Here is an 18232-nt window from a genome sequence, read left to right as displayed (position 1 = left end):
CTTGGTATTCAAATTGTTATTCTCTCTGTGTTTATCATGCAGTGATATTTTTTACTTTTACATTCAAACAGGATATAACTGATATTTTTAACAATTTTCTTCTACATGACTAATAAAACTTTATTATATTATTTAATTTCTTTAAAATGCGTTTTCTTAGCCATGAAAACAATAAAACAGAATTTTAGTAAAATTTACATTTATTTATTTGAAATGAAAATTAACATTAGTTACTCAAAGTAATATTTTTACTTAACAAATTAGCATTAAAAATCAATTTTTAAAAATAGTCTATTATTATATTTTATTAAATTTTTTATAGTTTATTATTATTAATATATTTGAAGTTTAACAGTGTAGTCAACTATACTATAGTACATTATCAATATTAAAATCATATTTGATGAAATGTGTGAATGTCAGAGTGCCAGTGAAAGAACATGTGTAAACATTGTTGAAATAAAATATTCCTTCTTACTTATTTAATTATAAATTATTTCTACTATAGTTACAAATTAACGTTTATACAACAAACAGGTTAAATGTATTTAATCTCTTTGATATAAACATTAAAAGGGATAATTTTCCATCTATAATTGATCTCTCTTGTGACTCATATTTAGATTCACATTTTTCTGATAATTTTCATACAGTACAATGGCTTTTAAACATCCAAATATTTGTAATAATCTACCTTAGATTATATACTATTAAATTTATTAATAAGAACTACTACTTATCTGAAAATATAAATTTTATTTATTTTTAAAGGCTGTATATTAAATATAAAATCTTACTTTGGTTGTCATACTATAAATAAAATTTGCACTTTACAAAAATTACTTCAAAATTATTTTTAATTACTAAATCATGGCATTGAAATAACATTTTTTCTAAAAAAAAACGTATTTTTGTTTTTCCTAAAGCTATGATATCACTAGCAAATGATTTTAGGATAAAAATATGAATTTTCAATGATGGTTTAATTTTTAATGCTTTTAATAAGACATGAAAAAAACTGATATTTTTGGCACATTTATTTATTTTATTTTATTGCAATACATAATCTTGATATCAGAAAGATAAAATTTATTGTTGGAAAAAATTCATTTTATTAAAAAGTAAACTTGCACAATAATTTCATTTAATATTTACAACTAGAAACACAAGATCTTCACATTCATCCTTCAAGGTGGATTCTGCCATGAGACAGAAGGATGATGTGAAGACCTTGTGCTTCTTCTACCTGTAAATTTTAAATTCATTTTAGGTTATTTTACTGAAAAATTAATTATAATTTCTTAAATATTATTTAAATTATTTTATTGAACATATTTAAAATTATTTTTGTACAATACACATTAACAAAAATTATTATTATTATTCAATAATTTATTAATAAAAGATACTTTCAAGATTTAAAAATATTTTACAGAGTATTATATTTTTTAATATAAATTATAAAGTTGCTGTATCCTCATCTTCAGATGAAACACTATTTACTTGTGAATCTGTTTTCTAAAAAGAAAGCAAATAATTAATTATGCTAACTATTAAGTTTGAAAATTTAATCTAAGTTTTAGATTTTTCTATGATTAAAATTATTGAAATTCAAAACATCTCAGATAACGACTTAAATTTCACCACTCTGTACAATAAAAATAAAAAAGTGTAATTACATTGCATAATTCTTATATTTAACATGTTTCAATTTTTTTCTAACAACACTAGACAATTATTTTACAATATTTAGACAACAACATAAATGAAATTATGCATTCATTAATCCAAATAATTCTTCAAATTTATTGCCTGTAGCATAAAATTCATAAATTTATTGCCTGTAGCATAAAATTCATAAATTTGATTGACTGAAATACAGTACAAACATTTTTCTAAATTGCATTATTATGTTGATAACAAAATGTAAAAATAATCAGTTTTTATCTTTATTGTTTATCATGCAATATAATTCAAACAGGAAATAATTGATATTTTTGATAATGATAATATTCTACATGAACAATGACACTTCAGAATGTTACTTTATTTCTTTATTATCTAAAAAAATTAAACTTTAATGAAATTTGTTTTTATCATGATTTTAACTAACTTTTTTCACATGTATGTATAAAACTTTTATAATTATTTAATTTGCATTTATTTTTATATATTAATTAAAATTATGCAGTAATTCTGAAAATATGCATTATGGAAAATACATTAATATACTGTACTTCATATATCATAATAATATTGAAATGTATTCTTTTGTATTCTTTCAATTAATTTCATATTTAACTCATTGAAATATACAAGTCTACTTTTTTTTTAAAATAATGTTAACCATTTATATCTTTCAGCAAAAAATAATAATGAACAATTTAGTTCTCAGCATATACAGTACCTCTAAAGTGATACAAAAGAATAATAATAGAATATCATTGTTTTTATACATTCATCTCACACATGAAAAATTGACTTCTGTTTACCGATAACATTAAATGTAATGCATGCCATTTTACAAACTCAATAGATTATTGAACAATAATGATCTACTAAAGAGATTTTGTTTTGAAATTATTTTAAGTAGTAATCATTAAATTTACTGTAGTTATATTTGAATACTAAAAATAGATTGATGAAAATAAATAAAATTAAAAATCAAAAGTCTTTCTACAGTCAGTTAAGAGGATGTGGCACTTATGAAATGAGTAAGTTAAAAAATAAGCTAGTTTTGACCAAATTTTTAAAAATACCCCAAAAATCCTCAGAAATAAAAAATGTTAGGTGCAAATGTGAAAAAAATCCAACAACAAGTTGCTTAATTTCCCCAGAAACATTTAAAATTTTGGTGATGCCATCTGTTATGTTATTTTATTTAAAAAACTTCTATACCTTTAATTATTATAAAATGGCAAATAGCTTAACTTTGAGGGTAGGGATGAGTTTTATAAAAAAAAATTGTAAATGCTAATAATGACCAAAATCATTGTTGAGCTATGACACATGAATTTCACCCCTTTATCTCACCACCCCATCGACCTTTAACCACCAAAATTTAATAGCATCAATCTCCTAATACACAAACCTCCCTGCAAAATTTCAGAAATTTTTGACAAAAAGTACAATTAAGCTTCAAACAGAGTGAACAAAATTGTGCCCCCATACACACACAAACATTTACACATACAGAAACCCCCCAAATGTTTTTGTTTTTTGCATTTCTCAACATTTTGAGGTCAAGTCTAAAAATGTAAAAATCTTCGGAGGTCATTTTTTGACTGATTCATACTTTCCCTCTTTTATATATAACAGAGCCAAGAAAGTAAAAACCAATCAAGCCCTAGAATTGACTGTATAAAGAAAGAAAAAAAAAAAGAGAATGAAATGTGTACAGTTTTCACATGGCTATATTTTTAACTTCTTCCTACATTAAATATCAATTCTTAATAATTTATGCCAGAGTAACCAAAAGTATTTACATTAAAGTGTTTGTCAACATTTTTGAAAATAAACTGTTCTAGATGGAATATGAGATTACTTATTCTTATTCCTAATTATTAATCTATCAGTGACAATTATATTTGGCATCATCATTTATATGATTGTTGATAGTTGATTGATTAAAAACTTTTAATGTTTTACTTACTAGTTTTAAAAGATCAATTAACTTATAAGGATCTTCTCCAGTACTTAAATCAACAATATCTTGAGGAACACCATAATGAAGATAAGGACTTGGCTGTACACCTCGATTAAAAGTATTGCATCTGAATTCTGGAATCTATTAAAAAAAGAAAAAAATTTTTATATATAACTATTTAATTTCAGTACATTTATTTTTTTTATACATAAAACATTAATTATACATGAACAACTATATCAAACTTGTTAAAAATAATCAGAATGAAAAAGGTAAAAGTGTATAATTTATGCCAATAGATATTTATATCAAAAAAATGTAACAATAATGCTATATATATATAAATCTTATTACAAATGTGAATCTCAAAAATTTCACGTACACTTTCAAAAGCAATTCTAAACATTTACTGATACATTAAATTTGTTGTAAAATTTCAAAGTTTTGTTTTACTTTTTATTATAATAATGATTTTGAAAAAGCTATTATTTATAGAAAAATAAAAAAAATCTTAATATACTAATTTTAAAAATTTACATCATATAAAATTTTTTAGATAATTCAATGTTATACAATTCAGACTTTTACACGAAAGAAGATGAGACTATTTGTAAATGGATTATTTTGATTTTAATAAAGAAAAGCAATAATAATTCTCACAACCATTATTGTCAAAAAGACAGAATTTGATAACACATTTGGATTTACATTTTTCAATACAATGGAACTTCTATCTTGAAGTGCATGTGGGTAAAAGAAAAATCCCTAGTTTAAGTTAAAAAGCTCAAAATTATTGAGGTTAGCCTCAAAATTACAAATTTCTACCATTGGTTCATCAGTAGTTACTAAAGAATTATATAATCCATATTTCCATACAGATAGTACCCTATTGTTTATATTTACTAACTTACATTACTAACGTGACTTAACTTAATAACTTAAAAATACCGATCCATTGTATATATTTTTTTAATCTGCAATTATGTCCTTATCCAAGAGTTGTAATATGTTTGATGTGTTTACTGGGAGAAAGAGCTATTAATGTTTTGCAAATTCAAGAATTGATATTATGAGAAGAAACACCAAACATAAGTGAAATGTTCCTATTTTGAACCACTAGTTTATATAGTAGCATCCCAGCCCATTAATGAAATATTTTTGCAGTCACTCATGCATTTACATTTGCTTCATACTTGAAAGGCAGTTAATAAAACATCAAATTGTAACCTATCATCCAGCAGAGATAGCTTTTAGCTTCTGTTTCTATTGCAGTAAAATAATACAGTTACACTTGCTTAATTTGTTTCCCCATCATGGTATAACTCTCCTCATGTTGAAAATGTCTTGGTTGCAGCTGCATTTTTGAACAGTCCCATCTGCATTAAAATTATTATTCAAAGGTTATTTTTACTTTTAGTATCTTGTTTTTTGTTCATGAATCTAAATTTGCACAATAATAAAATAATGCTTATTCTTTTACAAATTATAAAAACTGCAAATATCTTTGTTATATCTCCGTCTTTTACTCCAGTGACAGTCCAAAACAGAATTCTTATAATATTTACTTCATATAATGTTTATTCTATATTTATAAAATACTATTGAGAAAAATCTAAAACTTAATGAAAGTATATTTCTGACATGATTCTATTAAATTTTATGATCTAGCTTTTAAAAAAAATGCAATAAAAAGATGTTTAATGATACAAAGTAATTGGGATTAATTTATATTAATAAAATATTAATATTGCTGTAGTTAAAATGTAATTGTAATATTATGATTTTCTAAATGTGTTATTGCATTTTTACAGAAACGTAATTATAAATTTGGCATTATTAAAATAACTTTTTTAAATAAAGTTAAAATTTTAATTTGCATTAGCTGATCTATAATATTATGTGTAAGGTTAACAGTGCCCTTCAGGTCAGGTTTGACAGCACTGGTGACTTTTGGCTCACAGGAACCTTCGAAACCTTTCAATAAATGTGTGAGCAGCTGCATATGTGGGAACTTACGATAAGGGATGGAGGAGGAAGTTGAGAGACAGAGAACCCAGAATGCACTCCACAATGTAATTAACAATTAAATAAAAATTTATTTTCCAAATTAATATTAAGACAAATAAAACAAATGGAGCAAATTAAATACATGACTATCTTTGAGATTGAGAGAGAGAGAGAATTCAGTTATGCATGTGACAATAAATTCCTTTGAAGTCCAGCAATTGCTTGCTGGCTTTGAGCATCCTGGAGAAGGAAGGAGTCTCTCACTGCTACTGGAGAGTCTTGAGCCTAGGTGATATTAATATCCAGAATTGATAACAACTAGTTCAAGTCAATTGTTCTTTGTTCCAGAGTGGCTAAGGTCTGGTGAAAATGGCAGAAACCTGAGAAGATTGGCGATGGCAGAGTATTACAGTGATGAACTCTCTCTCTCTCTCTCTTTCTCCCTGCTGTGTCCTTCTCTCACATTTCCTTTTATTTGGGGACTTGTCTCCTCCATTCCAATGCCTAAATTTAGTAAAGTTGTACAGGGAGTTGGCTGCTAGTCCAATCTCTGATTTTTGGCAAAAGTTTCTTTGATGAGTAAGTTTTTCCAGAAGACGCATCACTTAAGAAGGAAGTAATGCATTGAAAGTTCCAAACATTCCAATTTTGGAATTCAATGATACTCTAACGTGATGCAGACCTCAAGTAAGGTCGAAAACGTTTGTTGGATGATTTATTAAACATTTTTGTTACTGAACATAAAGGTTCTTCAAGGGTTGTTGTTAGCACCAGTAATTAAGTTGAAAGATATCTTTATATGAAGGAAATGCTGTTTTTTTTGAGCATCTACCAGACAATTCCGAAATTGATTTGAAAGTGTACTGCCATCAACTGGACAAATTGAGTGATACCATGAAACAGAAAAGGCCAGAATTGATCAACAGAAAAGGTGTAGTGTTTCACTATGATAACGCAGACCTCACACAAGTTTGGTAACTCGTCAGAAACTGTTACAGCTTGGATGGGATGTGCTACCACACCCACCATATTTGCCAAATCTGGCACCCTTGGATTATTATTTGTTCTGGTCTTTACAAAATTTTTTAAACACTAAAACATTTACTTTAAATGAGGATGTCAAAAATCACTTGGATCAATTTTTTGTAAGCAAAGATCAAAACTTTTATGAACATGGAATCAAGCTACTACCAGAAAGATGGCAACAGGTATTTGACCAAAACAGTCAATATATAATTCAATAAAATATTTATATATTATAAGAAAATTATTTCCCCCCAAAAAAACAAAATTACTTTCCAAACAATGCAATATAATTTAACAATTAATTTTCTTTGTTTACAGCAACTTACCTCTTGATCACAATCTAAATTTTGAAGTTCATTCCAATCAAACAGTAGAGAATCTGTTAGTTTTCCAAAAGGATTAAAATCTACTAGTTGAACTAAATTCTAAGAAAAAAAAATGAATAAAAAAGTCAGAAACTCAGTAAAAATGAAAATTTAAATTATAGTGTTAAAAATTAATATTGTGAAATTTATTTGATTATGAAAAATAATCAGTGAGCTTTGGAAAAATTCATATAATCAATAATTACAATTCTAAACAAATTAGTAGAAGAAATAGATTCAAAATTTATATTGTGAGGTTCAAGCTGGCTTCAGAATACCTCTCGTCTTCACTGGGGATGGCCATTATTAATCATCGAAAGATGAAATACACGTATACCTCAGCTTTCTCAGACTATTGTCAAGATCTCCTGACACCAGTTAGGATAAACTATCTTGTATCCTAACTCATGATTAGACTTTTCCAAATGGAAAAATATATATTAAAATTTACTGGAATTTTAGGGAGGGTCTAATTTGAAACATGGGCTGACACTGGAGCATAAACAAATCAAATGTGATAAAAATTAAAAGATATATTTATTTTAAAAAATTTGACAATATTTATATACAAAAAAGTTGCGTTCAAAATAATATATAATAAACATACTAAGAAAACAAATTTCTAAATACAGTCAAACCTGTTTTTAAGCGCTCTTTTTATGTGCGATTTTTATTTGTGCGATTTTTTTAATGCGAATTTTTAATTTGTGCGGTATAGTTGGCGACTAGTCTCGTGCGATTCGTCATGTCTTACGTTGACTTATTATAGCTAAATAAACTTATTATAGCATATATGCACTTATTATAGTAATATTATTGCATGAATATGCGAAAAATGAAATAATTTACTTTTTAAGTCAACAAAACACCACCTGGACAAAAATATGTAAAACAGACGATAGACCAGACGATGCAGTCAAGTGCTGACATCTGTTGTCAATAAATTCTATTTCGTACGGTTTTGAGTTATTTTCTATGTGAGACTTTTTTTATGCGGTCCCTGTTGACCGCATAAAAAAAATATTTTTTTAATTGTGTTGCGAAAACTATTATTTACAGCCATTCGTGAAGTTTCGTGAGATTTTTTTTAATGCGTTTTTTTTAATGCGGTCCCTATCCCCCGCATAAAAACAGGTTTGACTGTATAAATGATCTTTAAAGGAATAAAATTGAATAAGAACACAATTTTTTTCCTAATATTTTAAAAATTCACAGCAAAACTAATTGTGGTAGAAATAGCCCTTGCAATAGGGTTACGATCCCTATGTTTTACATTATTTATATTTAGGAAACTAATGTTATTTATATTTGATAAAAATTGTACCATAAAATTAAGATTTGTATTTTACTTGTAAAACTTTATCTCAGGAAACAAATTTATTTTTGAGTGATTGATAACAATTTTTATGACTACAACTTTTATATTTTATTGCACATATTCACCATGTAAAAGATGAATGTTATAATATACAAGTAGTAGTCAAATGACACATACGAATCACAAAATTCTCATAGGATAACATGTATGACACATTCTAATCACAAAAATTTCAATTCCCATAGGATAACATGTATGACACACACTAATCACAAAAATTTCCCATAGGATAACATGTATGACACATTCTAATCACAAAATTGCCGAGTAAATAATTTTTAGACCTACCTTTAAATTTCCATTCGATATGACACGTTCTAATTACAAAATTGTCGAGTAAATAATTTTTAGACTTACCTTTCCAGATTATATGAACTTTGATTGGTGGGATTTTGATATAAATTAATTTTTAAGATATGTTAGAATTTATTTTAACGCCAGGATCGGTCATGGAAGCATACGGTTTTATTATTACTTACGACGGTAACAGAAATTATTCTGTTTCTCCTCGTTTGTACAAGTCACTCGATAGCTGTATTGCTGCGGTAAATAATTTTTCTTTTGATATTCCTGATAATTTTCCTATTGTTTTGCGTTATTTTAAAGTTAACGGAGAAATATGGAAGGGAGATGGAAAATTTGGTTTTGTGATTGTGGACGACGATGGAAGAATTAATGAAGTTAGTAATGATTTATATTATTCGTTCGAAGAATGTTCGGATGTTATGAAGGAAGTTTATGTTGAAAAGAATAAAAAGAACATATTAATATTTAGAGAGATAAACTGCGGATCGAGACATTATAAATTTACTAAAGTTCATAAAATCGATTGATATGTATTTTAAACATCCGAGTAATTGTATAATTGCGGGACCGTCGCAGTGTGGAAAGACTATGTTAGTAAGAAAAATTATTCGTTGTAAAATTTATGAAAAACAGTTAAAGAAAATTTTATGGTGTTATTCTGTATATTTACCGTTTTTTCGACACGAAAAAGATATTACATTTATGTACGGCTTACCCGAATCTGTGCAAGGATGGGATTTAGTAGTAATTGATGATTTGATGCACGAACTTAGTTCAAAAACTGCGTTCCTGTTTACGACGGAGTCTCACCATTATAATGTGAGTGTGATCTTGATAATGCAAAATCTGTTTCCCAAAAATAAAATTATGAGAGATATAACTTTAAATACTCATTATTTGATTTTGTTTAAAAATAATCGTGACGAAAGCCAAGTAAGCTGTTTGGGGAGGCAGGCTTTTGCAGGAAAATGTAATTTTTTTATGGATGCGTATAAAAAAGCGACAGAAAAGGATTTTGGTTACTTGTTATTGGATTTTCACCCTAAAACGGACAAGAAATTTTTGGTGCGGGATTCCTGTTTTCCGGATAAACAAGGTATTTTTTGGATATACTTACCGATAAAATGAAGAATGTAAAGAAAAATTATCATATGTTGGCGCTTTTGGCCAAAACTACTCCGTCTCAACGAAGGGCAATATTGAAAGAGGCTACTCCCAATCAAGTTAAAGTTTTGTGTGAAATATGCGATAATTTGCGGAGAGGAAATATACCTGCCAATGTTCATAAATTACGAAAATATAAAAAAATAATTAGAAAATTAAGCGAAAAACACGTTCCTTTAAATATCAAGCAAAAAATTTTGGTTAATTCAATCTGGTGGATTCCTTCCTCTTCTACTGGCACCACTTTTGTCTATGGCAGGAGGATTAATTGGTAAACTAATAGCAAAAAGAATCTAATGGCAAAACAGATGGCTCTGGTTCCTCCCGAATTGTTAGTGGCGTACCAAATTAAACCTGAAATAAGAATTGGAAATAATATCGAAGAATTACTCGAAAGTACTGATTTATCCGACGATAGTAAAGTTAAATTATTAAGTCAGTTGATTTTGAGATGTCAGAGAACCGTCCATAAGCCGAAGGAGCCGGTTAGAGTGTCGGTTGTACCCGATGAAAAACCGCCCGAACTACCCGAAGAAAAACCTGTCGCTGCAGATGATAACGGTGAGGATGCATTTATTAAACAAATAATTCTATCTGTACCGCAGTCATATCAAAAATACATTCCTCATTTAATCGACAAACTGAGACAAAATGACTATGGATGGAATACAAAAGGTGAATTAACTGTTAAGGGCACTCCAGTTACGGGGAGTCACTTAATTGACCTGTTATCTTACCTAACGAGAAATCGAAAGACACATATTTCGCCCATTGGTTTTAACGTGTTTTGGGAAGCTGTAAGAAAATTAAATTTTCCTAAAGAGTGGATAGGAAATAAAAGTTTGGCAACGCTACCCGAAATCGGGGAAAGGCCGAGATATCAACCGATACAAGTTGAAAGTCCCGAAGAAATTTTTTCTACAATTTCTCCAAGAGTATTTTACCAGTGGAAAAAGTCGTCGAAAAAGAGGAAGAAGAGTCCCGAATGGAAAAACTATTGAAATCGATATACTATAACCCTAAATCTTCGGCATCGTTTGGAGGAGTGAGTAAACTAGTTAAAGCTTCTAAATTATCGAGATCTACTGTCGAAAAATGGTTGTCTTCTCAGCCTGCCTATTCATTGCATAAACCTGTAAGAGTTAAATATTCGCAAAGAAAAACTAAAGCTTTTTATCCAAACGACTTATGGCAAGCCAATTTAATTGTGCTAAAACAATTTTCTAGATATAATAACGGCATAAAATATTTATTAACAGTAATCGATGTATTTAGTAAATATTGTTACGTTGTACCAATAAAGGATAAAAAAACCTACGTCTATTGTAGAAGCATTTCAAATTATTTTTAAACAAAATATTCCTAAAAATGTTCAAACTGATAAAGGAACCGAATTTTATAATAGGTTAGTTAAAAATTTGTTTAAAAAACATAAAATTAATCATTATTCGACTCATTCGAATACTAAAGCTTCAGTGGTTAAGAGATTAAATAAAACTTTACGAAATAAAATATATAGATTATTTACTTATCGTAATTCTTATCAATATATTGATAAATTAAACGATATTGTAAAAGAATATAATAATAGTTTTCATAGAAGTATCGGGATGGCTCCATCTGAAGTCGGTCTTTTGGATTACGGCTCGATTTTTGACCGACTGTATGGTATAAAAAGGAAAAGTAAATTTAAATTTAATATCGGTGATTTAGTTCGAATTTCGAAAATACGTAAAACATTTAGTCGTGGATATCTGCCGGGGTGGACGAAGGAAATATTTGTTATTCACGATCGATTTCTATCTCATCCTCCTACTTACGTATTAAAAGATACAAATAACGAGATTCTAGAAGGAAGGTTTTATACCGAAGAATTACAAAAGGTAACAAAATGATGCAGTCAGATTTTTACGTAACGCTGATAAGTAATGCGAGTATGGACCTGTTTCCCGAGAATATGCAAGCACATTTCACTGTGAAAATGAGTCCTCCTATTAATTTACACGGAAATTGGGCCGTCGGACTTGCCGAAGTCATTATTCCCAGAAACTGGTTTAATATATCTAATCACAATAATCACTATATTGTGACAACCGAAGAAAGCGTGAAAGGAGAAGATGAGCCGCTGCCGGATAAATCATATATGGTTCCATTAACTTCTATTAAAGGCGATAAAACTGAATTGTTTGATATAATAAATTCAAACATAATTAGTTTAACAAATTCTAATTTGGCAGAATTTATTTTTGATAAAAATAAACAAACTGTGGATATAAATATAAAAGACGAACACGAGTTATTTATCACCGTAAAGGATTCGTCGAAATTACTTTATATGCTAAACTTACCTAACGAAGATACTGTATTAAGAGGTAATTCGACCCATAATTTTTGACCATCAACTCAGGACTACTCCAATGAATATTTTAATTTATTGGAAAAAAATAGAAAAAAAGAAGTAATTAAGAAAGTTTATAAAGACGAAAAAATCTTTATTCCTATCGAATTATACTCGTCTCCAGAAAAATTTCTTAGCATTTTTAAATATATAAAACTGGCATTGCTACCCAATAATAAAATTATTTTAAGAGTTCGCCGAATATTTCTGTAGAATTTGGAGATGAATTGAAAGACTTTCTGGGATTTACAACTACTACATTTCCACCCGGCGAATATATAAGTCATTATCCCATCGAAATGTCGGCAGGAATTTCGGAAATTTTTATTTATTCGAATATTGTTTCTTCTCATCACGTCGGAGATATAACAGCACCATTATTAAGAGTTATACCCGTTATAGGCGGGAAAGAAGATCAGATAGTTAAAGTTTATTCGAAACCTTTGTATTTTCCTATAAAGAAAAATTTTATCGAAACTATAGAAATAGAACTGAGATCTGCGAGTGGAAAAGAGATCGTCTTTTTTGGTGGAAAAACAATATTAGTTTTATCTTTTAAACAATTATAAATACCAGTTAGTTTTATTTTTAGTGTTAGTTTGCCTTTAAGAAGTGCAAAATGAAGCTCGACCCACAAGCTTGTATAAATTATTACTGTAATCAAGCAGGAGGTACGTTATGGACTCCCGATTTATATTTGAGGCAACATCTGACAGGACGAGGTTATTTTGCGGGACCTCAAATACAACGGGGATATAGATTCTTCTCAGATCTCTAGGAAATCCGTACCAATTTTTGGGAAAATCGCAAAATATCTGGGACGCAAAGCATTAAATTTTGCGTCAGGCGTTGGATCCGACGTAATTGCGGGGAAATCGTTTAAAGAATCGGCAAAATCACATCTAAAAGATACTACATCCGAAATTAAAGACGACATAATTAAAAAAGTACAGACTGGATCAGGTATAAAAAGAAAACGAGCTAAAAGATTAACACAGTCGAGGAATAAAAGACGGAAAGTGCAAGATATATTCACCGAATAATGGATCCAATTTCGTGTCCCTGTTCCAAAACAGAATTGGACTTATTTAGTACTGTTTCCACCCAACTAGCGATCGACGATTCAAAAGAAGTTATTGTTCATCCGATAGCGGACATTACAGACAATCGTGCCCCGATTGAATTTTACATATCCGGTTTTGGAGAAAATTATATTGACTTACATTCGATTTATCTTCACGTTCAAGCAAAAATTATTAAAAAGGACGGAACGGATCTTCAGCTTGAGGATAAGGTCGCACCTGTTAATTATTTCTTGAATAGTTTATTTTCTCAATGCAGCGTGTTTTTAAATGATAAACAAGTAATTTCACAGACTAACTATCAATATAAAAGTATTTTAGAGGCATTATTATTTTATTCAAAAGATGCGCAAAAAACATTTTTAACAAGCGCGTTATTTTATAAAGATACTGCACAATATATGGATTCATTAGATGATAATAATGAAGGATTGGCTAAAAGATTTAATATTGCCAAACAAAGTAAATTAATAGATTTAATCAGAAGGCTTCATATCGATTTATCCCGCCAACCCAAATTATTAATAAATAACGTCGATATAAGAATTAAATTAGAAAGATCTAAAGACAATTTTGCCCTAATGGCCTCTACCGATAATTATAAAATAGTTATTAAAAATGCATCTCTAAAAATTAATAAAGTAGACGTTAGTTCGTCTGTTCAAATTGGAATAGAAAAAGCATTGCAAACAGGTCTGATAAAAATGCCGTTTCGAAGAACAGAGGTCAAAGTTTTTACTTTAAGTAGCGGGATACAATCTAGTAATATTTCGAATGCCGTAATTGGGCAACTACCTTATAGAATAACCATCGGTTTAGTGCCTAACACTTCGTTTAACAGAAATGTAAAATATAATCCTTTTAATTTTAAAAATTATAATTTAAATTATATATGTTTATTAAAAGACAATCAAATGCTTCCATCGAAACCGTTCGTGCCTGATTTCGAAGCTAATTTATACGCCAGAAATTTCTTAACATTATTTGAAGATATAGGCTGTATTAATCATCATAAATATACTAATATATCTTACAAGGATTATAAAGACGGCTATACACTCTACAGTTTCGACCTAACCCCGGATCGATCGGCCTCCGAATCACATAAAAGTGTAAATCAAATAGGAAATATATCAATTGAGGTCAAGTTCAAGACTGCATTATTAGAAACTGTAAACGTTATCTGTTTACTTGAATACAATAATACTCTAGAAATTGATCACTCCAGATCGGTATTTTTAGATTACTAAATGAACACTATTACATTGTGGAGGCTCGCGTCTAGCGATCCGAAAATAAAAAGAACTTTCGGAGGAGTTTTTCCATCTGACAATTTACCGGCCTGCATCGCTAAGTATAAATCATTTATAATTAATTTAGACGAAAGAAACAAATCCGGAAGCCACTGGGTATCCGCATTCTTTGACGGAAAAACTTGCTTTTACTATGACAGTTAAAGGGGAATTAAGCCGACAAAACCAAAAATTATTAATTTTATCGAACAAAACTCGGAAAAATATTGTTTTAATAATATTGTCCATCAGGGGTTATATTCTATGAATTGCGGATATTTTTGTTTATATTTTCTATATAAAATGAACAGAAACCAATGTTTAAAAGAATTAAGTATGACGGATACATATTCCAACGATCAATTTGTCACGCGATTTATATCTAACAATTTTTATTTGGCTAAGCCGCTTACTGTAATATATAATCAATGTTGTAATTCAATGAATAAAAATATTTAAAATGTAAAAATTTGTTTTTTTATTTTTTCCGAAAATATACACAGAAAATCTATTCAAAATAAAAAAAGAAAAATAAATATAATTATTTTAACCGATTTTTATATAATAAAAAAATGTATTTACCATATAAACTTAGCAAAGGGAGGTAGACATACACGGGGAAAAAAATATAATTAATTACCAGAAACCTATAAAAATTAAATATAATTATTTTCGCCGATTTTTATATAATAATAATAACAAAATATATTTACCGTGCTCGACCATCCATGCTTTATAAGAAAAAACATCGCACAAACTACAATGTTGTCTAAATTTAAGATGGTTCGGGCACGGAACTCGAATTTTTGACGATTTAGGCACTCCACATTTTTCCAAATCATAATAGGGAATAACAGTATTATAAATTTTTGACGTTAAATCTAAATAATTTTTTTCAATACTCCCCCCCTTATAATAAAATATTTTATATTCTAAAAATAAATCATACAAAATTTTACACACGTTGTCGCTATGTTCCCAATTTTCCTTTTTATTGTATGCCAAATATAACCCGTGTAATTTGTTCGCGAATTTTACTTGTTTTTTATTAATCGGATTTAAATTTTCAAATATAATCGAATCATTGTAAAATTCGATTTTTTTAAAATCATTCGAGTTCCGGCCGATAAATCCTAGTTCTCTACATAACATATCGAATGGAATTCCCATATTACAAATTACGAAGGCTTCAAAATCTATTAAAACTCCTTTGGAGTTGGAATCTATTTTATATTAATACGAATTAATTAAATGAATATATACATTATAAAGAAAACTATGTTTGTTACTTACAATTTGTAGACAAAGTAGCATTCAAATCTAAAAATATTTTCTATTTTAAATATATTATTACTTAAATAAAGATACTAAGAAAAATATACTTACAACTCATTTTTAAGAAAGTGATAAAATCTCGGCGGCGGGGGAAGAGTTTATATACTGAGTAACTCAAGGTTACGATACTAATTTTTTTCTACGCATCTAGGTCAGATTGATACCCGGAGGTACATCAATAAAACCGCTTCCGTAAACAAGGTCAATTTATGTTTCTCACGACCAATTCCATTGTGTAAGACACATCAATAAAACTGCTTTTTATTAATTGTCGGCATATTTATTTCGCAGGGTTGACTGCTCGAAAATAATTATTTATCAAGCTAACATGTTAGATATTTATCACTGATTTCTTATTAGTAAACAAGGTCAATTTATGTTTCTCACGACCAATTCCATTATGTAAGACACATCAATAAAACTGCTTTTTATTAATTGTTGGCATATTTATTTCGCAAGGTTGACTGCTCGAAAATAATTATTTATCAAGCTAACATGTTAGATATTTATCACTGATTTCTTATTAAATTGTCGGCACGTTTGATCCACAAGGTCGCATGCAGGTAAGATATTATGCACGCGTCAATTTCTCGGAATTGGCCAGCTGAAAATAATAATTTTTCAAGTTAAATTAGGCCAATTTTGACATGTCGGACCTTGAACTGCACTATATAAAGACGCGAATTGACCGAGAGACGCATCTCATCTCCTACGAACCAACTACGAGTCCACTTCTACGAAGCAATCATGAGTTCCGATGGCGGTAAGTATTATTTTACTTATTAAAAATTAATTGTAATTAGAAAAATCCTCAAAAAAGTAAATATATTTATTTAGATGATTTTGATTTAAATATCAAACAGAATGGTAGTAAAAAAAGAACGTCCAAATCTAAAAATGTCGAAGATGAACCGAAAAAGCAAAAGTTTGACTTAGACTTCTCTATAGATAAAAATTTGAAAATTCGTCCATTTAAAATCAAAGCATGTAATAGCGAAATTATGGAAATAGTTCCGTTCAAATCGAATTGGTATGTTTCGTTAACAAAAATGAAAGGAAATTACGCCCCTACTAAATATAATATAAATGTGAATGACTTTAAATTTTATAAGAAAGCCTTCGATGCGATGAATGAACATTTGCAGGAAAATGCTTAATGTTTTAAAAAGGTCTACGGTACAATATGTATAATTTTATTATTAGGAAGCGAGCTTTCAAAGGATACTTGAAAACTAACAGATCGATAATCTCAGAAAATATTGATCCTGCAGTCTTTTTTGAAAAAATAACACCAACTGTTTATAATATTTTAGCTAATGATAATTTTGTGTGTAGAAGAAAATTCTTGATAAATTTAAAAACTAAATTTTTAAAATATAAAGAAGATGATATTGCCGAATATCAAGATGTATATTTTTCCAGCCGTGTTGAACATATTTTGTCTTCGTATATGATTAATGATAAATTAACTAATGCTTTCGATACAATTCTAAATTATATCGACGAATTTATTAAGTATGGATCAGGATGGATACTGAAAGAAATTATATTCATAGATATTAATATTGGAATATATAAAAATGAAAGTGGCAGTTGCGGTAATATTATTCTTCCCAAACATCTAATTTCTAAACGATGTGTGCTAAATATAAAATGTTCGGACAATCAATGTTTTCTATATTATATAATTGCGCATTTGTATCCTGCAACCGCTAGTAACAGAAATTCTATATATTTATATAGAAAATATTTAAAATATTTAAATACAAATCGTTTAAAATTTTCTGTAATTGTGAAAAATATTCCTATATTTGAAAAAAATAATTGTCTGACTATTAATGTATATGGGTACGAAAAAAAATTAATTTATCCTATCTATATAAGTAAATTTAAATTTGAAAAAGAGATAAATTTAGTTTTATATAAATCACACTATTTCTTGATTAGGAGCTTTAACCGATTTAGTGTCCTGTTTCGGGAAAAAAACGCTTGAAAATTTAACTTGTTATTAAATATTAAAGCCAAAAAGTTCATTTTAATTTAAAAAAAAGTTTTAACCAGTTTTTGTGTTCGCGCCTCGGATGGTTCCTAAACGGTGTCTTTCCCTGGCGATAGCCAACTTTACAGGGGCATCCCATCCTGCAATGTCGGCTTCACCGTATAGGTTTCGTGATTTGCTGGGAAGCTGCCGTTCGTGGGTAAAGTAGGTTAAAAATAATTTAAAAAATAAAAC

General features: G+C 28.6%; 1 protein-coding gene and 1 long non-coding RNA gene across 2 annotated transcripts; one reads left to right on the top strand and one right to left on the bottom strand.

Annotated features, from left to right (window-relative positions):
• Positions 1–1019: 1019 nt before the first annotated feature.
• LOC136977882 (uncharacterized) lies at positions 1020–7112 on the bottom strand. The gene is made up of 3 exons (XR_010881140.1): positions 7006–7112; positions 3653–3787; positions 1020–1518 (listed from the first exon to the last, which is right to left on the bottom strand). It is a non-coding gene; the product is annotated as an uncharacterized lncRNA (long non-coding RNA).
• Positions 7113–13332: 6220 nt separating this feature from the next.
• On the top strand, positions 13333–14622 carry LOC136977881 (uncharacterized protein F54H12.2-like). The gene has a single exon (XM_067273472.1). The coding sequence runs from the start codon at positions 13333–13335 to the stop codon at positions 14620–14622; it is 1290 nt and encodes a 429-aa protein (XP_067129573.1).
• Positions 14623–18232: the final 3610 nt, after the last annotated feature.

This window comes from Centruroides vittatus, unplaced genomic scaffold (assembly GCF_030686945.1).
Source record: "Centruroides vittatus isolate TY-2023 unplaced genomic scaffold, ASM3068694v2 contig_482, whole genome shotgun sequence".
Taxonomy (NCBI): Eukaryota; Metazoa; Arthropoda; class Arachnida; order Scorpiones; family Buthidae; genus Centruroides; species Centruroides vittatus.
Note: the sequence above shows the minus strand (reverse complement) of the source record. Positions and strands in the feature narration are given on the sequence as shown.

Excerpts from the sequence above, each read along its gene's own strand:
- LOC136977881 (XM_067273472.1), top strand. The coding sequence starts at position 13,333 with ATGGATCCAATTTCGTGTCCCTGTTCCAAAACAGAATTGGACTTATTT.